The sequence below is a fragment of the Gopherus evgoodei genome, chromosome 8, assembly GCF_007399415.2.
Source record: "Gopherus evgoodei ecotype Sinaloan lineage chromosome 8, rGopEvg1_v1.p, whole genome shotgun sequence".
NCBI lineage: Eukaryota > Metazoa > Chordata > Testudines > Testudinidae > Gopherus > Gopherus evgoodei.
The window spans coordinates 88493730-88520331 of NC_044329.1; the positions used below are offsets into that span (position 1 = coordinate 88493730).

Here is a 26602-nt window from a genome sequence, read left to right on the forward strand (position 1 = left end):
AACATACAGTTACAACTTTTCAAAATGTAGAAAAAAAGCAGTTTGGTCATTTGTAAATATAAATAGTACTAAAGCGTTTTTTAAAATTAATGAATTCACTAGGTTTTATTTTGTATTCCGGTAATTTTTGCTGTGTGGACTAGAGGGGAAAAATTAAAAACGATTTCCCTATAAATATCCAGTCCCTTTTGCTAAGGTCTTGGCCTCATCCCCATCCTGTGGCAGTGAGTTCTAATTACACATTGTCTGAAAAAGTATTTCCTTAGAAATTTTTGGCTTAAATGCTGAAGCATCCTTAAGAAACACTTCTACATTCTGCTTAATTAGATGGGGGAACTCAGACCCAGATCCTTAAAGCTGCTGATTAGCGTTCCAATACCTAAGCCTTAATTGCCCTGCCACCTACAGGAATTTTCAGCCCCTAGGTTGGCACTTAGGCTCCCCATACAATATAAGGGGAGAGTTAGGGGCTTGATCTACAAAGGTACTGTGCCGTCTGAGTCCAATGTTTAGGCACCACTGACAGGCTCAAAACCACCACTCAGCTACCATCTAACCCTAAGTGTGGGCACCTAAATTTCACCAGTTAGGTATGTGCAAAGCTGCCTAAGTGCTGATGCTTTTCCAGAGCTGCTGAGTTGCCCAGAGCCCTAGTTCACAGATACATCCTGTCCTTGGCATTTCCCATTGGCTCAGCTTGCTTCCTGCTGTGAATCCTACTTTGAAGTGCCCAACTCTCCCTATACAGTGCACAGGGAGTCTAGATGCCTAACTCAAGGCTAAGGATTTTATTAGGCAGCACAGTGACTAAAATTAGGCATGGCAGGGTTGAGCTAAAACTTCCTGTGTGGATCTAATGCCTCGTAGGCACATATGTCTCTGTTGGTAAAGTTTGAGATGCTGACGTGGTGGGCATGCACACAGCTGCCTCAGTCCTGACACCACCAAGTGACTTGCTGCCTAACTCATGGGCCTTGGTGGGATTCACAGCCCCAACCAATCTCACCTGTGGGGCCCAACCCAATAGTTAGGCTGAGAGGATGCTTTTTGGCAGTGGTGTATAAACTGGGGGGGGGGGGGGGCGCTGCTTACGGGATGGGGAGAAACGCAACAATATGGGATGGGAGTGGGATTAAACAAATAGGCTGCAAGCACTATAAATGCCCCCTCACTCCCACCAGCCATTAGCTGCCACTCTCCAGCACCTAGCTCTGAAGGCAGCACCACTGGAGCAGCAGTAAGTAGTGACAATGCCTCCCTTACTGCTCCTCCCAGCCCACTTGCTCCTGCATTGTTTGTTGAATTTTTAGCCCACTATTATGGCAGGGGGATCCCAGTCTTGCTGCAGGGTAGAGCCTTTGCCAAAAAAAAAAAAAGGTTTCAGATTCCATGTAATGTGGGGGCCGGGGCGGGAGGCCTGACAAATTCTGTGATTAGGAAGGCTTATGGGCTTGCTCCTTCTGCTCCTCCCCCTAGCCCCTAGGAGATGGGGAAGCAGAGAATGCCCTACCCACTGGCCTATAGCAATTCATTCATATTTTTTCCCTCACTCTCTTTCTCCCATTTCCTGACTACTTAATTATACAGTGGAAGAGCAGCAACAGGAGAGCTTCAAGACATCTCCCCCCCCCTCCCGATGCCTCCCATGTACCCAAGTGCTTAGGGCACTCTCCTGGGGAGGATGGCTGGTCCACAAAGAGGTGGGATTTGGCTCTCACATCCTGGGTAAATGCTCTTGCCCCTAGGATTTCAGTTAAAAGCAGACCCACCACCACCATCTCTGAGGTTTTTCTTGAGAAAGGGCTGACTGGCTTAGGCACCTAACCACTAGAAGTGGGTTCATGGCTGTGAATGCCACGTGCAAGGAGGCACTAATCCAGCCTGGTGCCTAACTCCCCAAACCTCATGCTGTGAGAGAGTGGGGCATGATAGCTCTGGGGCCTTGGGTCCCCCTGAAAAAAAAAATCCCCTTCCACGGTCCCAGGCCTGACGGCATTCTTGTGCCCTGCTGCAGCCATGGCAGGGGCACAGAGATTTTCTGACCTCAGGAGATGGGGGAGTGGAGGGCTGGAATAGGGTGGGGGGAGGGATCCATGCTTCAGCTAGGGCCAAGCTCTCAACACCTCCCTCCCCCATAGCTCCAACCAAGCTCTCAGCCTCCCCCTGACATGCGCCCCCCCCCCGGCCCAGCCAGGGTCATCAGGGGTGGAGGTGGAGGTGCTCAACCCTGTGGCCCTGACAAGGCTCTCAGTGCTCCTCCCCCACCCAGTGGCCCTGGCTGTGCTCTCACAGGGAGCAGCGGCGAGCACAGAGTGGGGAGGGGCCCTTGGCTAGAAAAGACAGACAGGGGCTAGCCTCCCCAAGGGGAAGCTTCACCCGCTGCCTATGGGCAGAGCTAAGGCTACACCCCTCACCTCAGAATTTCCTACGGGCCTGGCTAGCTGGGTGGCATCTGAGACTCCCATTTTTTAGGGTATGTCTACACTGCAATTAGCATGTGCGTGATGGCACAGGGATATACATAGCTGCGCTAGCTTGTTTGGTGAAGCTTCAGCAACACAGACATCAGTGTGGGCAAGCTCGGGGGCCCGGCTGCACGTCTGCAGCCTGAGCTGCCACAGCTTCGCTGCTGTTGCACCCCAAGCCAGCTTGGGTAAAGGTGGTTCAGGTCTGGCTACATGTGCTGTGGTCAGACACCGTGATTCCATCATAGCCATTCCCTTACGCATTTAGCTCTGCCCACCCACGTCTGGAGGAGCCTGGAGGCCTAACTTGGTCCTGAGGCTGCCACGTGCACCACCTAAGTCCCTTTGTAGTGCTAGTCCCAGGCACCTAAGGGATATTGGGTTGGTGTTTTTTCCCAGAAACCAGCAAGCTGAGTAGGAAGCCACCTCAGCGAGCTAGGAGGGACATGCCCAAGAAAGAAGCCCGTTTCTTGTTTTTGCCTCAGTACATAAGTGGCTGGCCGGGTACACTTGGCTACTGACCAGAGCCAGGCACACACACCACTCTGGCTCCTCAGCGCTGAACCCTCCGCTGGCATGAGGCACCTAAGCCAGGCCATCTGTTTGGCTGCCCCAGTGGCCAAAACTGCATCACTTGCTCTCTCTGGATCCTGCTCATTCTTGAGCTCTGTCACATTTACCCTGTTTCCCTGGCTGTCTCCTGTGCGAGTGCTGCTCCTGGGCCTACAAGTAGGGTTGCCAGGCATCCAGTTTTTGACCAGAATACCCAGTCAAAAAGGGACCCTGGCGGCTCTGGTTGGCATCGCCAATCTGGCCGTTAAAAGTCTCGTCAGCAGCGCAGTGAGGGCCTGGGGATAAGGCAGGCTCCCTGCCCACCTTAATGTTGTGCGGCTCCTGGAAGTGGCCGCCAGGGCCTTGCAGCCCTGGGAAGTCCCATGCACTCCCTCCCCTCCCCCAGCCCCATGTGCAGGCTCTGCAATGCCCATTGGCCAGGGCTGCAAGGCCCTGGCAGCTGCCTCCTGGGAGGCGCGGTAAGTGCCCCTGGGACTCCTGTTCCAGCTTCGAGCCCTCTCCTGGACCCTGAACCCCTCATTCTGGCCCCACCCAGAGCCCATACCCCCCCCCCAGGCCCCAACCTCGTGCCCCAGCTGGAGCCCTCTCCCACAACCCCAGTGAAAGTGGGGGAGAGCAAGTGACGGAGGAAGGGGGGGGGGTGGAGAGAGAGTGGAGGGTGGGGGCCTCAGAGAATGGTCAGGACAGGGGTGGGGCCTTGGGGCAGGGGTGTTCAATTTTGTGCCATTAGCAACTTGACAACCCTACAAGGGGCCTGCATCCAGCGCCCCCCAACCCCCCCCCCAGCTGCATGTTCAGTGTATGCCTATGGGAGCAGGCCCCACTGACAAGCTAGATGGTATCCTGCTTGGGGGGTGGGGGGGGCAGCACCCAGCCTAAACTGCATGTTAGCTGTGGGGGAGGGGGGGGGTGACCTGTTGACTGAGGTGGCTTTGTGAATGCTGATTGGAGGACTCACAGGCACCTAGCGGACTTAGGGTTAGATAGCAGCAGAGTGGCACTTTTGAAAAAAGTCAGTGACACCTAAATGGAGGTGTTAGGTAGCTAATGAGGCAGCTAGGCACCTAAACACCTTAGAGGAGTCATTGGCCATTTCATGGGTAACAGCAGCCACCAGATTATAGATTAGTTATTGGTAACGCTATTAAACCGCCTGCTTCAGGGCTAAATCCAAGCTCTAACTATTAGAGATTATCCCACAATTGTCTCCTGCAGGGTTCTCATTCCTCTCCCCTATCCCACCCCAAAGTATTAGTATTGGCCATTGTTGGTGACTGAGCTGGACCTTGCCGATAATCCAGGCTGGCAATTCCTAGTTAATATAGAAAAGGGACCAGTACACTGTTTCACCCATATGTAACTACAATTTCTTAGGGATTTTTACTATGGCAGCATGTCACATGCAAGTCTGACAGCCACACAGTGATAGAAGACCTCAGGCTACATTGGCTCTGCAGCTCTTTCATTGCAGCACAGCTGCGGCTGGCCTGGGTCCGCTGACTTGAGCTCAGGCTCTGGGGCTAAAAATAGCAGTTTAGCTGATCAGCCTTGGGCTGGAGCCTGGGTGCTGAAACCCAGCGAAGGTGGAGGGGCTCACAGCCTGGGTGCCAACCCAAGCTTTAGCGTCTCTACTGCTATTTTTAGTCCCACAGCCTGCGTCGCAGCCAATGGAGTGGGCTCTGAGACTGTGTGCTGCCAGTTTCTTTTTGCAGTGCAGACATACCCTAACAGCGCTATATTTTACCATGTCCCAAATCCTTTTAGCATTAAATCAATAATAAAGTAACTAAAAGACAGGTCACTGTGGCAGCCTAGGAGCCATTGTAATCTATAACAAAATCTTTTACAGTGACAGTTAACATGCTCTGTAAATCAATTTGACTAAAGTTCACCAATTTTAGCACTATGTGCTGGATATGCCACCAGTAGCCAGGGTGAAATGGCGCTTCATACAGTCAGTTTAAAATCCATTCTTTTCTTTCTAAGGTGCCATGACATAACATGGGAGGAATAAAACACAGTCACTAAGGACGTGTTCATGGCAGCTGGGACCATGCCTGCCTGCCCAGGTAGACAGACACAAGCTACCTCCACTCAAGCTACTGTGCTGAAAATAGTGGTGTGGACATTATGACACAGGCTGGTCACCTGTTTAGGAATCTGGTGTGTGTGTGTCAAGAGGGCTTGTATGCAGGTGGCTATCCCATGGCACTGTTAGTGCCACAACATCCTCAGTGCTCATTGTTTGTGGGTTACCTCAACTTGAGCTAGTGTGTCTGTCTACCTGGGCTGGGAAGCTCACCCGAAATCCACGGTTCTCAAACTGGGAGTCAGAACCACAAAATGGGTCACAACCCTGTTTTAATGGGGTTATGAGGGGGCTGTCTTAGACTTGCTGGGGCCCAGGGCCAAAGCTGAAGTCTGAGGCCCATCACCCCGGGCCAAAGCTTGAGCCACATGGCTAGGACAGAAGCTGAAGCCTGAGAGCTTCATCCCTGGGTGGCAGGGCTCAGGTTACAGCCCCTTGCCTTGGCTTCGACCCCACCCCCCCACCCCACCCTGGGCGATGAAGCTCGGGGTTTGGCCCCCACATCTGGGGCAGCAGGGCTTAAGCTTTGATCCCCCCTTATGCAGGGTATGTAGTAATTTTTGTTGTCAGAAGAGGGTCATGGTGCAATGAAGTTTGAGAACTCCTTCCCTAAATGGTGGAAATTAAACATCAGCTGGAAATTGGCCGGCGCATGGGGTTAAATAATTGGCCAAGTAGTGTAACGTGTACTAGTTTTGCATTCAGGGGGTTGCAGACAGAAGGGGTAAGTAGCAGGGGGGAAAATACCAACTGAGACAAAGTAGAAGGACTGCTCTATCCTACTTGCTGCATCCCTTCCACCTCTTTGCAGTTACGGTTTAGATTCTCTCAGAATCTTAAATTGGTGCAAATTATGCTATATGACCCATTACACCCATTTTCTAACCAAGGGCCACCACTGGTTATGTCCTGGCTGAGTATGATGCAGAGACTTCCACAGGAGGTGTAGCTACTCTCATCAGGTGTGAATTTGGGCAAACTGTGTGCCACTGCCGCGGTGTACTACACCTCACTTTTGAGCTTCCTGACTTTTGACATTTTAAGATCAACCATTAACAATAGCTTTGGTTTCACTCTTTGTACAATGAAGTAGCTTTATAGCCTGAATTACAGCATTCATATAATAAATAAATTATTTCCTGCAATTACTTTGAAGAAGTGATTGAGTTTTAGTAGTTGCGAGGTGAAAGGACAAAACACCAGAAATGAAATCCATCTTTATGCACAAGCCATTATAATTGAATAAGACTCACTGTAAATTTCCATATATCGAACTATTAGTGTCCACCCCTGTAATTCACAGGAACTAGCCACATGTGCATCATGAAGAACCTGCCATGTTCTGCTATTTTTTGTCTTTAAGGGGACAGTCCCAGAACCACTGAACTCAAGCCGCTCAGGCTCCTAACCTCTCTGTGACCCAGGATCTATGAGAAGAAAGTTACTGGGGGACTGGATGGGAGAGAGTTTGGAATGGCAACATTGTACCTCACGTGACTGATGCCATATGATTTCTATTCTGCTGGTTGGTGTAGACTTAGGAACATCACATAAGTACCTATCGTAGGGGAAGGCATAAGTTCATATACTCTTAGGGTACGTCTTCACTACCCGCTGTATCGGCGGGTAGCAATCGATTGCTCGGGGATTGATATATCGCGTCTCATCTAGACATGATATATCGATCCCCGAACGCGCTTATATCGATTCCATAACTCCACCAACCCAAACGGAGTTGCGGAATCGACGGGGAGCCGCGGACATCGATCCCGCGCGGTGAGGATGGTGAGTAATTCGATCTTAGATACTTCAACTTCAGCTACGTTATTCACGTAGCTGAAGTTGCGTATCTAAGATCGATTTTCCCCCGTAGTGTAGACCAGCCCTCTATCCATTGCGGGCTGTCTGCAGATTGCAGCTGGAAAAAGGAGGATTACAGAGTTAGTGGGAAGTATAAAAGGCCAAACAGAATAATGGAGTTACTGAGAGTCCTCTGACCTCTTGAAGTGGCCCCTCTCATTTCTCAGTCTTAATTATATGCACAGTGCCACAGATGGTGGCGATATCCCAGGATACAATCTAGTAAACCTTGCCCTGCCCTCTACCCCGTCTCCATTAAGAAAGAATAGCCAGACATCATAGCTGCAAGTGCACATTTACATCAAAAGGAATATTCTTTGCCATTTTCATATTAATGTGAAATGTCAGACGGTAGCATCTCACACACAATCTTCACGTGGGAATTTTCTTTCCGTTAAACACTCTACCTTGGAGTAAAGCCCAGCCATTTAAAAAGAAATACAACATTTCCAGATCAAATATTAATTACATGCTCAACAGAATCATATTTTTCAAAGGGAAAACTTATAAACAAGAAGCTAGGCCTTTCTATACGACTAGCAATACATTTTGGATTTGAAGGCTTATGAAAGATAATCACATACTTGTGAATTAGAAAAATACTGGCCTAGCCTGCATAAAAACCTCCATTAAATAAGTATTTTACGTTTTCACTATGAAAATTCAGTGGCAACGTGCTTTAAAAAACTATAATGAATTAAACATCCCATTAATGATAGTCAAGTTGCTTTTTACAGATCACATACTTATACAGGAGGTGAGCTGGCTGCACAATGTTAATTATTGGATTATAATACAATTGGATACAAAATGTCCTTTTATGTATTCCTTCGCAAGAACTTCCTGAATATTGTAGCGGTTTCCACCCACAGATCCTGTTAAGCTTGCTTTTTTAGATTGCCTTGCTCTTCTGTGAGGTTCAATACCCTAAAGCCTGATACAGTAGGTGATTGTGATTGCAGTCTTGTGCATTCATTCCTCAGAACACGGGTTTAATCTCCAGGTGATTTATCGTAAGTGATTCTGGTTTCCAGTCTGGTTGAAAAAAGTGAATATTGAATATCCGTGCCCAATTCTCAAACACTCGTTTCTCTGTGATAAAACGATGATGGCTGCCCTTTCGTCCCCGCTCGTGTGAAATGTACATTGTACATTCATCAGGTCCCAAAGGTTCATAATAATGATAAGGTACTGAAGAATGATTAGGATCCCTGTGGAAAAAAGAAAATAGATGGAAGCCCAAGATGTTCTTTGTACTGATTGAAAAAAGATGCTATCTTAAATAAGCTGGTGGGTGCAAATCATTTTTTGTCCCAGTTAAACTGAATTTCCTGCCGCTGGTATTTTTCTAGCATAGTTAAGCTGTATCTGAATGAAGCAAAGGTGGTTTTCTTTTCTCTTCCTGTTAAAAGAGTGACTCCCCTGGCTCAAAAACAAGGGAGGGTATACGCACTGCAGTGCCACAGTGCTGCACTGAAATTTGAAGCATGGTGCTTAAAAGAGATTTATATTCAGTTTGTAACCAGAGAGGAGAGGTGCACACTGTATTGAACTGGGGGAAAGGGAGGAATTGATCCCAGTCACTTCATTCCCTCACACCTGCTTGTGTGAATATTCTCCCAGCATGGTGCCAGGGATATAACCATACAATTTCATTAGCACTTCCCACGCCTATCAAGTTGATGATGCAACCCTCTCTTGCTGATTTTTTAATCAAATGGAATCAGTGCACAAATGAGTTCCTTCTATTATAGTATCAACTTTCATATACGTAGGGGGCAAAAATTAAAGCCATTCACACAGGGCAGCTCTTAGACCTTGTAATCCCATGCACATCAACCTGCAGGGATGCCACAGAGCACAACATTTTAAGTAGAGAGCGATTTATGTGAGACATGGATCATTTTAACAATTTTCAACTCACTGATGGTACCTGCTACAGAAAAGGTGTTTGGTTTTAATTCTCACACCACACTTTGGTTGACCTGTTTGATTTTCTACATCAGCCAGTATGTTGTTTTGAAAAATACACATATTACCTTCCCAAATGCCTTTAATATGGGCAAGGCTAATTTGATCTCACAAGAAAACCTCCAAGCCAGTGTTACTACTGGAGCTTAAATGGAGTGTATACGGCCAATGCAAAACAACTCTAGTATAGGGCTGTTTTCTGGCTGATGTAGAGTCCCCATAATTCCTCTGTGCCTCACTCCTTCCTGCCCCCAGGATTGGCCAGAATGCACTATTCTGACTATTGTGCACTGGCATAATGGGCCACACAAGGTTGTTCCAAGTTGTTGCAACTCGGAGGAGCTCTGAAGTTGCTCTAAGCTGTGCGCTGAGCTGGCCCCGATATGGCACATGAAGAGACCAATACAGAATCAGCGCTGGTAGCTGTAATACCAAGCTTATTACTTTCCATTTTAAAAAAGAACTATTTAATGTTTGATCTCAATTTCAATCAAATATACAAAAAAAATCAAAAGTATTTTGGTATTGCCCATTATTTCTATTGTATAGCATCTGTCACCTGCACAATTCTCTGGCTAATTTTCCTTATTTCATCATTCTCCATATTGTGTGTGTAGGAGTAATGTAAAAAATTGCTGCTGCTTTCCATTTATCCCTTAGATTAACATTTTAATTCCATCAGTCTAGCTTTCTAATAACACAATACAATACTGAGATCAATCCTCCAGCACCACACTAACCATAAAATTACATTTCTAAAAATTAGATTGATTCCATTCTTATTGTACGTAGCCTTACTGGCATATGTATGAGAACAAAAAAAAAATAAAAAAAACCCCCACCAACAACCATTAGTACTTCATCTACAGACCCCGATTTTTTTTAATTTTAAAAATCTGTGTTTATATATGTATTTAATATAGATGGTTTCATCTATCACCAAGGTAGATTTCTAGATCTCTATTTCAAATGAATGTCACACTAAGTTTATTATAAAAGGTCCAATGTATTAAAAAGAAAAATAAATCTCCTAGCTGAGTGGTTTATACTGTTGTCATAAATCTAAGAGGGTATATTTTTAACGTGGTATTCAAAAAGAAAATCAGAACTACTATGTACATAGGCATGGGCATATAATTTAGATTATTGCTCCTTTACATGTAATCCCCGTCTCTCTTAACTCCCCTCCCAACACACACTTTCTCTACTGTAAATCTCCCCCCACACACTTTCTCTACTGTTTAAATCACTGGAAATATTCTGGTGTAAAATCAGTGTGTGTGAGAGATCAGAATCAGGTCCATGTTATCCATCTAGCTAGTACTTTTACTGTAGTAACAATTTAACTGCTTAGGGTCCATGCCTGATAAAACTTCCAGGCTTACTGGCTCTGGCACTTCCTAAGCTTTTAAACAGCATCTTGGAGGCTGCATCATATTAAAAAGGGTGGGTATCCAGCATCTTGTATTAGACAGGAATTCCTTCTTCTCATCATATGGAAAGATAAAAGCCTATTAGAAAGATAGGTTAGTTCAAAGCTACAGTTGTAGACACAAATATAGAACTTCAGGGTCTGGAGTTGGGACCTGGATGGTCCCAAGAACTTGGAACAGAAGAGCAAATGAAGCAAATAACGTATTTGTATTATGTCTTTTCCCTCTCTCTACTTGTGCCTGTACCTTGAATTAACTCCCATGGATCTTATTCTTTGCTTTGTTTGACGGCTTCCATAGCAGGCCAAACTTTCCTATGTGCTGGATGGGGCCCATAGTTACCTCATAACAATGTAAAAGCAGCAAAGAGTCCTGTAACACCTTATAGACTAACAGACGTTTTGGAGCATGAGCTTTTGTGGGTGAATACCCACTTCGTCGTTCATAACAATGTGTTATTTTAGACCCAGATCCTGTGAATAACTCCACACTGGCTTCAGTGGGACTCTGTACGGGTACAGATGTCTATTAATGAGCAGTCACTTCCATGATCGGGTTCCAGAAATTCCAGGTTATTCCATTTAATACAATGGTGACTACTAGAAATGGGTCTGAACCAAAACCAGTTATAGGAACGTACCAAACTCAGGGGAAGGGAGCATCCAGATTTGTATCATAACAACTTTGGCCCAGATCTTCAAAGGGATCCCCAATGGGAGTTAGGTGTCTAAATAAATTTGAACACCTAGGCCTTTGTGTTTAGTCTCTTTTTCTCTCATAAAAGCCAAACCTAAATCCCAGTTCCAAAGACCCCTGAACTTCAGAAGAGCTGGGTTTGGAGCTGAACTGAGTCATCCAACTTAACTGTACCATGTTCTCTCCTAACTGCAATTAACTTGTGTCACCAGCAAATGAAATGCATGAGTAATCTCTATCAGGAAATTGCTAGTCATCTCATTTATTAATATTAAAACAGATGCTATTTTACCACTGCCTGATACTGGCATTAATCAGTATTTCGTCAGTTAGCATGCATATTAATATCACAGCTGAGAGGGAGCTGTTAAATGGCAGTTTGTAAAATATACTATACTTTCCCACTCATTGCATGCCAGCGCTGACACACAATAAGCACTTGTATCTGGCGTCAATCATTTACTTTTTGCCACTTCAGTGCACGTTTCCACAGATGGTATCCACCCACACTGGTACCTGAAAATACAGCAAACACTGTTTGCACTGAAAGGAATGAAGCAGAAAAACAAGGCCATCCCATCTCCCACTCCAGTCAATCTCTTCCTTTACAAATTAAAAGTGGCTGTAAATCAGCCTTGCAGAATTATACTTGCTCACTTGGGGTGAGCACTATATATATTTTGAAGGGCGAATAAAATGTCATTATTCTCTATCATCGTCAATCACCATGTTGAAGTATGGACAAGCAGATTCTGTGCTTCCGCTGTTAAGTTTTCTGGACAATTTTGCCTCCTCTCTCCAGTGCCCTGCCCCCTTTGGAATCTAATTTCTAGTCCATTAATATTGTTCCAAATACCTTTATACATTTTCCTCCTGATTATATGGGACGGAATTGTGCAGCCTTTACTGAGGCAGTGCTCTCACTGAAGGCAATGAGTAAGGACTGAAGGAGATACCCCACTATGAATAGTGGCCATACAACTGGGAATAAAATGTCTAACTCCAGACAACATAACTAGGAACAACAACTACTTGACTTAAGGCAGTTGTGGGAGGGACAGAGTAAGAAGCCAGAGTCAGAGGTGGTGGCCAAAGGAATAAATTACAGAACTTTAAACACCAATTTGCCTAAATTTCCACAAATGAGAAATGACTTGACAGCCAAACAGAGAATTCTTGATAGGAAAATATTTTTTTACCTGACTAAATCATCTCTATGTATATGCCTCTCGTGTAAAAAGAGTTAGTCATGCTGTGCAATTAAAACAGTGATCAGAATAAGCTCTAGTGTGGGAAGATCTCCACAGATCCATGCTGGGGCTCTCCTCAGACAGAGCTCCTCCCCAAATGCGGAGAGCAGCAATATGTATGGTGCCAGCCACCCTCACCCAGCAGCTGTTAAGTGCAGAAAAGGTTTGGTAGGGTTGCAAGTGGAGCAGAAGCCTGGCAGCTCTCTATGGCACCATTCTGGGATTGTCTCAGATTTCCTATCAGGAGTTAATGCTGCCAGAAATAACATCAACCCTCTTGTGTCCTTCCAGCAGATGCTACTGGACAGCCAGATGCTTGGGTATATCTGTCTGCACTGCAGACTAAGACCAGGCTGAGACTCACGTTTGAGGCCAAGCCCCCCCTGTGTCCACACATAAATCAGTCTGACTTGCATCAGCAAGCACTCAGGAGCCAAGGCCTATGACCCTGCTAGGAGGGTTCTCAGAGCCTGAATCCCACTGTGACTTGGGATAAACCCTGTCATTTTGCAGAGTGGATGCAGGTCAAACCACCGACCTGGGGTGTAAGGTCTGTATAGTGCAGAAGAGATGCATTTGCACAGCTGTGAAACCCGGATCCAGCAACTGTAAAGACAGGTTTACAATGCAGTGTGGATGCTCAAGCATGGGCTAGAAAACACTAGTCCACTTGTGAGTCCACAAGTTTGGGTCCCACAGACCCAGGCTTAGTGTGCAGTGTAGACATACCTAAGGGGACCCAGCAAATGGCAGTGCAGCTCCTGGAACTCGGCTGCAATGGGAGCCAGTAGAGACAGGAACATCCGCACAGAATGCCTCCTGTCTCTGGGGAAGAATGACACTTCCTTGTGTGCCCAGGATCACAGGAATTAGGAGATCTCACTTTCTATGAATTGTATAGGAGCCCAAATCCCTCATTTTGCAAGGACAATTAAATGAAGCACTGCAAAATGTGGCGTATTTCTGCTCTTCTGACTTCTTCCAAGGGCTTATCTACTAGGGTGACCAGACAGCAAATGTGAAAAATCAGGACAGGGGGTGGAGGGTAATAGGACCCTATATAAGAAAAAGACCCAAAAAATCAGGACTGTCCCTCTAAATTCAGGACATCTGGTCACCCTGTTCTCTACAGAAGAGGGAGATCTGACCCCAAGTCCACTCAAAATCAGAGTAGGTGATCTTCCTCAATTTTCTTTTGGGGCAACTTTGCTATGGGGAGTAAAGCAGGTTATCATCTTACTACCGGAATGCTCAATAACTTCAGCACATCCCTATCCAAGCAGCACTTTGTAAGTCAGATACTCACACAGAGTGGCATAAGAGCAACATCAGGGCACCTTAGGGTATGTCTACAGTGCAATTAAAATCCCACAGCTGGCCCCTCTCAGCTGACTCAGGCTTGCGGCAGTTGGGTTAAGGGGGTGTTTAACTGTGATGTAGATGTTCGGGCTCGGGCTCTTGGACTCCACAAGAGTGGAGGATCGCAGAGCTCGGGCTCCAGCCCAAGCATCGACATCACAGTTAAACATCCCTTTATCAGGAGCCCCTTTGTCCATGTCAGCTGACATAAGCCAGCTGCAGGTGTTTAATTGCGGTGTAGACAATTCCTTCACTGTTGATAAAATCCAGTAATATCATAACCAAGGTGAACTATTCTATCTTACATATGGATCTGTTGCATAACACCAGAAAATCACAAATTTCGGGTCAACCATTCCACTTTCAATCGCAACTACCAACACACGTAAATATTAAATTTAGTAAATGTACAAAATGATTTATACACCTAAGTGTTGTTCGTGTTGACAATGAAAGTATTCTCATTCTGTAGGAAAAATTCCTTCAAACAGAATTTGTTTCCCCCTGTCCTGGTAGAAAGAAGTTTGGTTAATGATCTTAAGCTAATAATTTCAACAGAACCAACTGTGTAATATTTATGATTCCTCTGAAATGTCCTTCACATTACAGATGAGATATTAATTTAGTTCCATGACAGTGATCACCCAGACTCATTACTCTGCTAATTAATACTTTAAAAAATGGGTAAGAGGAATAGTAAATTTGGTTTTATTTTAATGCTGAATATAAATATGAATATTAGACATTAAATTTTAATATATTTGTATTTGCTATTCAACTAAATAATCAGCAATACATTCAGAGGATTTTAATCTGGAAAATAATGAAAACATATTTTAATGTAAATTTTTACTGTGTTGGACCTAAAACACATTGTTCCTAATGTACCACAGGAAACACAACACCCAAGTCCAGCCTTTTGTGCACATTTCTAGTAGTAGACAATAGTTAATGGCACTATACTGTATTTTGTAACCATATATTTGAAAATAAGTATCACGCTTTATTTGCTACAATATTTTATAATTTAATGAGCAGACCAAGGACAAACCAGACAGTTCAGGTTGTATTTATGGGAGCACTGGGTTCTTCTCAAGGGCCTTTGTACATGACCTTCCCCAAAGTTAGTCTCTACAGCACAGATGTAGGCTGTGCCCTTTAATAAGGATAGATTAAATTCTACTGCTTATTAAACTGATTTTTCCCATCTTTATGAGCAGGTAAATGAACCGCTGTACTATAATTTGTTCACTGAACTATAAATATTAGCCATGTATATAAAAGAGGCTAAAACTACACGTATACCCTAAATGTAAAAAAAGAGTAAGAGGACCAAAAAATGGCACTGTGGCTAAACAGAGTAAAAGAGGCAGTTAGAGACAAAAAGACATTTTAAAAATTGGAAATCAAATCCTACTGTGGAAAATAGAAAAGAGCATAAACTCAGGCAAGTCAAGTGTAAAAGTATAATTCGACAGCTAAAGAAAGGATTTGAAGAGCAATTAGCAAAAGAGACAAAAACTAAACAGCAAATGTTTAAAGTCCGTCAGAAGCAGGAAGCCTGCCAAACTATCAGTGGGGCCACTGAGTGATCGAGGTGCTAAAGGAGCAGTCAAGGACGATAAGGCCATTGCAGAGAAGCTAAATGAATTCTTTGTATTGCTCTTCACTATAGAGGATGTGAGCAAGCGTCCCACACCTGAATCATTGTTTTTAGGTGACAAAGCTGAGGAACTATCCCAGATTAAGGTGTCAATAGAGGAGTTTTTGGAACAAACGGATACATTAAACAGTTATAAGTCACCAGGACCAGATGGTATTCACCCCAAGAGTTCCAAACGAACTCCGATACGCCATTGCAGAACTACTATCTTTGGTATGTAATTTGTCACTTAAATCAGCCTCTGTACCAGATAACTGGCAAATAGCTAATGTAACACCAATTTTGTAAAAAACCAAAAACCAAAACAAAACTATAGTAAAGAACAGAATTAACAGACACATAGATGAACATGATAAATTCGGGAAGAGCCAACATGGCTTTTGTAAAGGGAAATCATGCCTCACCAATCTATTAGAATTCTTTGAGGGGATCAACACACATGCAGACAAGGAGAATAGGAGTACTTGTGGCACTTCAGAGACTAACAAATTTATTTGAGCATAAGCTTTCGTGGGCTACAGCCCACTTCACTGGATGCATAGAATGGAACATATAGTAAGGAGATATATATACATATACAGAGAACATGAAAAGGTGGGAGTCGCCCTGATGGCATGGCGGGCTCATTCACCTGCACATCTACCAATGTGATATATGCCATTGTGTGCCAGTAATTCCCCTCTGCCATGTACATTGGCCAAACCAAACAGTCTCTATGCAAAAGAATAAATGGACACAAATCTGACATCAGGAATCATAACATTCAAAAACCAGTAGAACACTTCAACCTCTCTGGCCATTCAGTAACAGGTTAAAGATTGCCAGGGGATGTTGTGAAGTCCAAAAGTATAACTGGGTTCAAAGAAGAGTTAGATAAATTCATGGACCATAGGTCTATCAATGGCTATTAGCCATGATGGTCAGGGACATAACCCCATGCTCTTGGTGTGCCTAAACCTCTGACTGCCAGAAGATGGGACTGGATCATTTGATGATTGCCCTGTTCTGTTTATTCCCTTTGAAGCACCTGGCACCAGCCACTGCCAGAAGACTGGATACTGGATAGATGGGCCATTGGTCTGACCCAATATGGCCATTCTTACGTTCTTATATAAACAGTAGAGAATCATAGAATATCAGGGTTGGAAGGGACCTCAGGAGGTCATCTAGTCCAACCCCCTGCTGAAAGCAGGACCAATCCCTAACTAAATCAAATATAAATATTATAGTATCTTATAATTTAATATTTTGCCACTTTGTTACAGTACATTAATTCTTATGAACATTTTACACACAGTCACAGTGAAGATGTTAAGCTCTCTGAACCAGGGATTGCCCTTTTTTTAAAAAAATCTATATGCACGTACCCCAACAAAGCAGACAATCTTTCCCGCAAAGGGGTTGCCTTGCTTTATACTGAATTAAAGTGGTACACAGATTTATGACTTATAAATTCATAAGGATCGCTTCACTTACTGCCAGAATGCAACCACTTCTGGGATAGGACATGGCAGCCATTATAATGGTGCCAGGAACTTTACAGTTTTAGAGTAGGAAGTGAAGAAGGTCTTATCTAATTGAACTGGCAGGAGCGGTCAAGTAGGCGGAGTGTAATGGAAGTTGTTTATGATATCCGTAGTATCTGATCTCGTCTGATGCTTTCCTTGAAGAGCTCTTTGTGAAATTTAGGAGCTCTGGGAGGGACAGCCCAAGTTACAGTCACTAATGTTCTGTTAGAAATACATAAAGATTCTCACCATGTACAATTTGGTGTTGAAATTGCCTATGGTAAAGATCCTGCCAGTAAGCTGCTACTTCTTCATGGTCAGCACAAATGCAAGGTCTTGAATGGTCATTTTTAATGCTCAAAAGAATTAACACAAAAGAAACTCCAGCTCCATGATACAATGAGCCAACCCATCTCTGTAATCTTGCTTTCCTTGCCACTGAAAGTTATTTTACTGATAAACCTGACTTCAGTGAGGTCAGTGAGTTTGCAGCAGAAAATTCAATGAAGTACCCACTAGTTCAAATGGGGAGTGAGCAATGAAAAGTTGTACTGAATCCCTTCCCCTTGTTGCATATGAGCACTGAATGCGGCCCAAGATAAACTGTAGTTGTGAAATGGCTCAATATCAATTTTTGTAGCAAATTACCTCTCACTGAACTTATACCTGTTACCAAACCTTCTAACACTAGCCAGTTTCACTGGCAAAAATCTGAGTGCTGCCTCTTTCAACCTGCAAACCACATTTGCATGCACAAGATAGCTAATAGCAAGATTAACCATCCATTTTACATGCGCAAATTCAGATTTTGTGGGGGCAATGTAGGTGGCCAGTCTTTCAAATGTGTAGGGCTTACATGTCAGGGGAACCGGAATCTTAATTTTGGTTTCATAAATCGTTCAGTTTAGAAACTAGTCAAATTGTCAGAGCTTCCCTCCTTCTATAATGAAAAATCCCTTCAGAGGAGGATTGAAACTAATATTTTCCAGATTAATTTCATGCCAATTATTGCATTAGTTTTAGCTGATAAATATTCAAAGGCTAAAAGATACCAACAAGATGGATTAATTCTCCCACTGCACGAACAAAAACATTTAATATTTTAAATACCAAAATTAAATGCTGTTTGTTGTTTCTTGAACCAGATCCTGGGACATGTTAATTAATTGCTTCAAGAGGACTGTAGACATTTCTTGGAAACAAAATGAAACATTTCAATATTTAACTCCAATGTTCAACCTGGCTAGCAAATAATGCTTCCGAAATACATCTTACCTGCAGAAATCTGGTGGCACCATGCCATAAACATTTATCCTGTCACAGAGTTCTAATGCGATAGTCATTGTGAACCATCCTGTGCTAAGCCAAGTGTTGGATATCTTCCTAAAAGTAAAAACATAATTAAGTTTCCAGGGTGACAAATCATGCTTGAAATATCTAAAGTAATTTCTGGGCAGTTTTCTCCATTCTTGTGAAAGGTTATGAAAATTGGGCAACCAACACCTCTTCTGCTGTCATTAATTTTGGGCACAGAAACATTAATATTTTTGTGACATTTCCCTTAAGCAACTGTAGCCTCCAAACCTGTGTTTATATTCTGATACCAGTAAAATACCCTGTATTGATAATTGCTTAATGGAAACCATCACCCAAATGCATGGTGACACAGGATGCCACTTAGAGCCTAATGCTGGTCCCACTGTGTACGTCTACACAGCCTGTGGCAGCAAGCCTCTCAGCTCAGGGCTTGCATTAGTGCTCTAAAAATGGCTGTGTAGACAGTGCTTTGAAGTCGTGGCTGTGGGACTCGAACACGTCCCCACCCAAGCAACTTCAAAGCATTTTCTGCATAGCTATTTTTAGCACTAGCCCAGATCTGTTGATCCCAGAGGCTCGCTGCCGAGAGCTGTGTAGACATGCACAGAATTTCAGTGGGACCAGGATTTGGCCCCAAGAGCTCAATTCAGCCAAAATAAGCTTTTGCAAGTGCTGGTCTGTGGACATGCCTCAGCCACTCTGTGTTCCATGCCTGAGAATTCTACTTGCGATTCTTAGCATGAAATCTCCTTTCTTGGTGACTAAAGCCATTGGCATCTGTTAGCCATAACAGGACACCTCTTGCACAAGATCAGAGACTCTGTCTTCACCTAGCCTGAGTGTCTGGCATCTGGGATCTCTGAACAACAAGGCTTCCAAAGAACCATTTATGTCATCTATTAGCCTCAACCCCTTACTATTGATGAGGAAGCCAATGGCTAGCTTAAATTAGTCTACTTGACTCACCGCAGGAATGGACCTGTCTGCTGTGGGAGAACAGTTAAGACAGCAGCCCTTCCTTCCATCCATGTATGCACCCATCATCATGGTATTTGGGCAGAGAATTTCATGCCATGAAAAGGCAGTCTCTCTCCAGCTAAAACTCCACAGCTATCAGGGCTCACTTTCTAGCATTCTATGGCTTCTGGCATAGGGGGAGTGTTTTAAACAACACTTAACCACCCTTGATGTGTATGAGGTTGGGACTGCTGGAGTCCATCCGTGCCATCCCATCCCTCACTCCACCAGCAGTTGATCATGAAGATTATTGGAGAAGGAGGACAGTCTTCTAGTTAAGGCACTGGCTGGACACTCAGGAGATTGGGGTCAAATTCTGGCTCTACCAATGACTTCTTGTCATTGGGCAAGTCACTTAAGGCAAGATTCCAAGCCCTTTACTCGTATTGGTAGGCCGATTTACATTAAAGTTTACCGGTGCAAAAATCAACGGGACTGCTTATATGACGAATTGTTCCTCAGTCTGACCTTTAATTTCTCTGTGCCTTGGGTCCTCATCTGTAAAATGGGGATAGTAATACCTCCTTTCTCCTACCCTACGTTCTGCCATGTCTATTTACAGTGTAAGCTCTTTGGGGGCAGGGAGTGGTTTCTCACTATGTGTATAGGCAGCATCTAGCACAATGGGGCCCTAATCTCAGTTGGGGCATGTAGGCACTATTGCAATACAAATAATAATTTTCCAGCTCAGAGGTGAAGGGAGAAGGGATAAGGACTCAAGGAGGAGAATTTGTTTGCATGGCACAGAAGTGAGAGATCTGAGGGGAATAGATTGTTCTCAACAGACAAGATTTCCCCAACATCTAGGGTTTGCACAGCTCAGAAAACCCAGGGCATTTGTCAAAAGGGGCTGGCCCCTTTTAGGTTAGACAATTATGATGTTAGTTACTGTAACTCTCAAGGTTTCAATAAATAGGAAAAATAAAGGAATTTAAATAAACTTTAAATAAAAGAAAATCAATGAGCATAAAGAATTTAAATATGAAAAGCTGTTTAAGTACCACTGTTAATGCTTCCATCTCTCTAAATGCCACCTCTGCAGTATTACAGTATAGAAACAGGGTTACATTGCCTTGCCTTTTCATAAAAGATTTTAACAAGAGTCCAACAAAAGAATATCTACCGTTTTTACTTCTAATCAGCTGTAATGAAAGAATACGAAGAGCTGTCATGTGCTTATTAGGGGGAATTATCAGATATTTTTTTATATGATGAACTAACACACTGTGCTGATAATTCTGTAGTGCACACTAAATTACAATTAAAGGCCTTTCTGCTCCACCAAAATCTCATTTATAATCTCTATGGAAATACTCTTCCTGAAGTTATTTCATTTACACTTCCTTTATCTAATTACTGTAATATTGGTTCTGAATCATATTTTCTTAATGTACCCTTATTCAATTACAAAGTTATTTTCAAGTACAGTTACTTTGTAATATCAAAGTATATTGCTCTGCAGCTCTGTCATTTGCCATAATATTTCATTGGTGACATTTTCTGAAGGTTCTCCTTCAGTTTTAAAGATCAGTCCTTTTTTTATAAAGCACAATACATCCAATTATCCTTTTTCTCATAATACTAAAGACAGACATGGATGGCTTGATTATTGCTTCCTTGCAATCAGATTTCTCCCCCTTTGTTTTTTTGCAGTCAATAACTCAGTAGTACTCAATAGAAAAAAAAAAAGTACACTGAGTAGAGAACATTCTGGGTTAACACAATGTTCTGTTCCTGCACCCACAGCTCTGTAATTGTCTTTTTTTCCTACAAATTCCTTCCTGCCCATGTTTCCTTTCATCTTCCTTCCTCCTCCTTTTGTGCTGCCTTTTCATTTATTTTCATTTCTTGTTTTAATCTTAGTCCTTCAAGTAGGTCAGAGGTGTCCTCTAAAGGAGCATTTCTTGTACAGTGGCGTGTGAACTTTCTTATTACCAATGGAACCTGTTTGTAACACCAAATGCTACAAGGATCCCAGTGCCCTTGGTTCCCACTGGGAGCTGAGGGTGCCCAGAACTGGGCTCACAATAAACTCAGCTATAGGGTAATTAAAGGTCAAAATTCCTTCAGGAGGTTTTCACTTCTCCTACAGGACAAGACGGAGCTCTGAGCAGAAGTGACTGCAGAGGCATAAAAAGCCCTCACTCTGTGCACACAAAGAGCCTGCTCAGATCCCTGCTGCGTGCAGGATATCCCCACTGCAAGTGAGGAGGCATGATTCTATCCTCCCCCATGTGTAGCCAGCAGAGCTGGCCAAACAGCAGGGCAGGAAGTATCCTGCATCTTAAAAAGGGGTGCTACCTCTTACTTTCTCTAGAGTAAGAGGGGGTCAGGATCGTATTGTGACTGGGAGGATACAGCACTGCACTGCCCAATAGGCAGAGACTGAGCCTAAATGCCCCATCTAGCCCACAGTGACGCTTCATTATACTTGCTGTTAATGTTTCACTCCCCTGTACACTGGGGGTGCAGCTAATTCCATACATCCTCCAAAAAAAAGTGTTAATTCCCTGGGGATTGTCAGCTTCCCCTTCTTCTCTGCTCTGGCTGAGCAAACTAGGAGAGGGAAGAGTTTTTTCTGTGCTGGTAAAGGCCCCTCCCTCCCAGCTGCAATTTCCCACAGCAATTACAGTGAATGAAGAGAGGCCCTGCCACCACTTCTAAGGTGAACGTGAAAGGATATTTAACAAGTAGGCCTAGACATAGTTACATTATGCTTATACCGGCAATACCAGTCCACACCTCCAGAGCCACTGAGGATTCCCTGACAATGGAGCCAGTGTAGGAGGGGCAAGATTTAGGGGGCAGTACTGCATGCCCTGTGCAGAGGTCTAGCCTATGGGGGATTTTCAGGTAACAATGCACAAGACAGGCTGCAGCCAGAGGATACATTGTATCTTGGTTGCAGTGGTCCTTTACCTTACAATGTGGGCTTGCAAAGGGCATGGACAGCTACCTATCATTGTTATTTATCATCTGTATTGCAGTAATGCCTAGGTGCCCCAGTCATGGACCATGCCCTCATGATGCTAGGTGCTGTACAAACAGAACCAAAAGACAATAGGATGTAATAGTCTGCCATGGAGTGGCTCTGCCTCTGCCCTGCAGCCCGGAAGACAGGACACATCCCCCACAACCCCTGTGGTTGCCTAGTACTAAGATCTGCTGCATGGGCTGGACTTTGCAGAAAGTTTCTAGGTGAGGAAAACTGTTCACAATGACTTACTGCACTGGGTACTCACCTCTTTGTATCGAAGTGGGGACCTTGTACCATGTTTACTGCTGTATATTTAATGTGTACAAATATAATGAGTTCATAAAAATCAAAATAAAAACAAATGTATTTTTCTTGAGAAAGTCCCCAGCTTAAAAGCCTATTTACCTACATTATGCATATAAATATTCCAGTCCTACAGTAAAGAATCCTGTGGCACCTTATAGACTAACAGACGTTTTGGAGCATGAGCTTTCGTGGGTGAATACCCACTTCCTCAGATGCATGTCCTACAGTGGATCACTTATTAAAATTTTCATTTGAAGATCAGTCTATAAGTTACAGATACATCTTTATGAGACTAACTATCATAACAATTTCTTTTTTCCGAGCTGTAAATGGAAGATGAACTGTTCAGAAGCAAGTAATATATGAAAAATGTGTGTATTTGTTTTACAGGAAGCTGTACAGCAGCAAGGTTCAAGAATGCTTAAATTATATAAAAAGTAATATGGAGATATACCTATCTCCTGGAACTGGAAGGGACCTCAAAAGGGCATTGAGTCCAGCCCCCTGCCTCAACCAGCAGGACCAAGTACTGATTTTGCCCCAGACCCCTAAGTGGTCACCTCAGGGGATTGAACTCACAACCCTGGGTTTAGCAGGTCAATGCTCGAACCACTGAGCTATCCCTCCTCCTCATCAATAAACAGCCATTATAATTCACAGAACAGTAGCATTCCCTCCATAAGAAAGTAAAACCTATCAATTCTGATTTTTCAAAACCAGTAAAAAACTGCTTTTGGGTTTATTAGCCCAACATGAGATTTAAAACACAATGTATCTTCTGGCTGTTTCTTTCTGCAATTTCCTTGCTTGATTGTATACAACACACACTGTTTTCAGTCTTATAAATTAATGGACAAATATTCAATACAAATGATTTTGATACACATTTTGGATTTAAGCTACAAAGGCTAAGTGTTATTTAGCATGTAAAATCATATTACAACCACAAGCACATTTAACGGGCATGATGTTCCGTCTGAGTTAATCTGAAGCTGATGAGTGTAAACGCCATTATTCTGCAGCTATGGAAATATCCCCAAATGTACCCTCATAAATTTCCTCACCTGTCTTTGCCAGTTTCCCATTTGAAGAGGTCGTCAAATTGAAGCATCTTGTGCCGAGAAACCATATATACTTTTAATTGAGGTAGTATCTGATTCATCAATTGCAGATTATTATAAACCAAACCTTTTCCATCTCGTCTCATATAGCTGCTGGGACCCCAGAAGATAAACACAGTACCTTGACTCATATTTAACAGTTCATTGCGGTTTCGCAGAATTCTCTGGATACTAGAATGTGCAATGACTCGAAGGCTAGTTTTGTTTCCAACATCTTTTCCATAACCTCGAGTGGGTGCATCGTTCATTCGTATTACACACTCAGTCTGGTCGATTCTGTTGCCTTGTTTGCTTCCCAAAAGGTGTCCAGAACTGGTTACCAGTGCACAACTCTTGCAGTGCATTTTCAAAGGCTGCAAAGAAATAAACATTTCAAAATTAACTGCAATCATTTTTTCATCCACTAGGCAATAAAATAATTATTACTAATTAGTTTACTCATATATTGCACCTTTTAGTACAAGGATCTCAGAGTGCTTTCCAAACATCCTCTTGGGTAGGTAAATGTTTTCTGTTAACATTTTTATATGTTATAACAGATTCTGTTACTTAAAACATTGCTTTGGTGAATGAAAATAATATTTTAATCAGGTTACTCTGGTGCTAAATGTCAGCAGATTGTCTCCCTTGGGTTGTCGTCTGCAGCATTAATGCCATACAGGTTCAGCATGTAACTACACTCATTTTAAACAAAATCACTGTCAAGGTTATCATAGTGCTTTATTAATAAATTTCTTTGTCTTTAATGCATACACATATTTTAAAATCGCACTGATAACTAGTGCTTTGCACTTTTTCTAGATTGTCTTTCAAGTCATCTTCAAAAGATACACAGTAACAGGAGATGGAGTATATCCATACAATGTGTGTTTACGAGGCAATGGAAGAGAGAGGAAAACCACAAATAAGCCAGGTTAAATAAACCAGGTTATTAAAAGATGTATAAACCATCATTATCAATCTGTAAATACATCTTATCCCATTGTTTAACAGGAGAATTAAGAAAAAGAAAGGAAAGCTAAAGATAATCAAATATGCAGTATGCAACAAGGTGCAGTGATAATATACTGGACTAAGAAGACAGGACTGCTTCATGATGCGGCCCTTAAATAGGCTCCTGTGGAATGATGATATTTTGCAGCATCATTCACGATTTGTTGAACGGGTCTAGATTGTCTCTCCTCGATTAAGGAGAATTGAGTAGCTTAGATGTCTCCTTCCATTTCCTGTGCTGTTACAAGTGCAATGACATTAGAAATGTCTCAGAAAATGAAGACATTTTGAATTATGATAGCAAAATTTCCTATAGTAAGTGGTGCCAATAAAATAATAACTTTGTTAACTGTAAAGTTACATTTTATAGCTGTACATGAGAAGATGTACCAAGCACTTAATCATTAACAGAGTGACAGCCGTTGAATAATAGTTAAGAGAGAAACTGAGCTTCTGTTATAAACCTGATTTCAGCCCCACCTTTTCTGTATATTGTTCTCAAAACATGTAAATTAGCTTTTTTTCTATCACATCTGAAGCAAGTCTGACAACCTGTTCCTGAACTATGAGATCCTAAACTAGAGCTGTTAAGCACAAGTCCAGACGTATTCTAATGATATTTGTCTGTTTCCCACTTTATAGCAAAAAAGGCAAGTTAACCGACTTGCATGGATTCCCTTAGCTGAGATCTAGTGCCGTGGAGCAAAACATAGACGATTAAATTCAAATTACCAGAGCAATTATCATTGTCTTTAGCAACACTGCTAAGGAATATCAGTTCTGATGACCTTAGTGCACAGTTCATCACACAAAAGCTTAGACCTAAGCTGGCCATGTTTAACAAACTAGTCTCTAGCCCCTTTCCTTAGGCAGACAGAGCTCACACTGTGTAACTCCATGACTTGGAAGGCTTGTCAATGGAAATGAGACTTTGTCCTTACAAAAAACCTAAAGGGGCTGAGGACCTCATATAGATTTGCAGAGGAAAGGGGGAGAACTCAAAGAACCTGGTCAGCTTCCTGAGCTGGGGCTGAGGAGACTCAGTGGGGGCTTCTCCCTTCCTGCAGGTAGTGGGAAATGCCCCCACTGATCTCTTAATGAAGACTTGTGTGTGTGGAAACAGCCACTGAAGAATGATTTTTTTTATTAAGATAATCTTAACAAAAAACAGAACAATCTTTTCAATGGAATTACTAAAAAAGTTAAACAATTTGTGTAGTGGTATTTCCAGTGGGTGTTACTGTCTCATTTTTCACACAGAGCTAAGTCCATTTTCATTCACACACATGCATTACTATAATCCTGAGGGACCTAATGATATAGGTAGAAATATTCATGCCTTTGTGAGTCAGGTTCCTAATGAGTATTTACATGCATTTTCTTTCAAGCACTCATCTGCCACTTTGATGAATTACGTACCAGAAGGCACTAAGGTGAACTAGTTACTCCAGCGTCATGCATGGAAAGCAAGATGAACTGCTAATGAGGTTAAAAGAAATGTAGTCAGCACCAATGTTAACTCACATACTTTTAAATATCCACATAGCAAGGCATTTTCACCTAAAACAATTTCTGCTGGTTTCTTGCCTACTGAGCTACAACTTATTTGTTTCTTTAGAAAGCCTGCCAAAGAACCCATCAATTGCAAGGAAACAAGGACAAACATTATTGGAACCATGAAAACCGTTTTTCAAAAAACAAAAACAAAAAAGATATTTTCATGAATGTTGACATATCTGTTAACATGCCCTCTCACTCCTGCTCCCACCCAACGATTTCCTTTGTGAAAAACGTGTCAGTGATTTCTCACTTACTTCCTGAGCAATACTTGGAACCTGATTTTTTGCAGCTGCTCCTTGCAAGCGACTCCCGTTGACTTTACTGGGAGTTTCATTTACTCTCAAAACTACAGCTATAGACTGGGGCCCAGAACCTCCAAGGTACTGAGGTGTTGCTCCATTTGGTGTTATGATGTTTAATTCCTAGGTGGTCTCCCGCCCAGTG

At 43.0% G+C, this 26602-nt stretch overlaps 1 protein-coding gene across 5 annotated transcripts in view; it reads right to left on the bottom strand.

Moving 5' to 3' along the window:
- ST6GALNAC5 (ST6 N-acetylgalactosaminide alpha-2,6-sialyltransferase 5) overlaps positions 1 to 26602 on the bottom strand; it is a 156983-nt gene that overhangs the window by 53532 nt on the left and 76849 nt on the right. For 4 of the 5 annotated variants that reach the window (XR_004001549.1, XR_004001548.1, XR_004001547.1 and 1 more), the window contains exons 3-4: positions 23549 to 23958; positions 18143 to 18250 (exon numbers count right to left, since the gene is read on the bottom strand). Coding sequence is in view for 2 of the 5 variants with exons in the window: in XM_030572086.1 (XP_030427946.1) it covers positions 18143 to 18250; positions 23549 to 23958 (518 nt within the window). In the remaining 3 variants the exon portion in view is untranslated. Of the gene's footprint in view, positions 1 to 6951; positions 8199 to 18142; positions 18251 to 23548; positions 23959 to 26602 lie in introns of those variants that run through there. The other variant, XM_030572085.1, reaches the window with a different exon arrangement.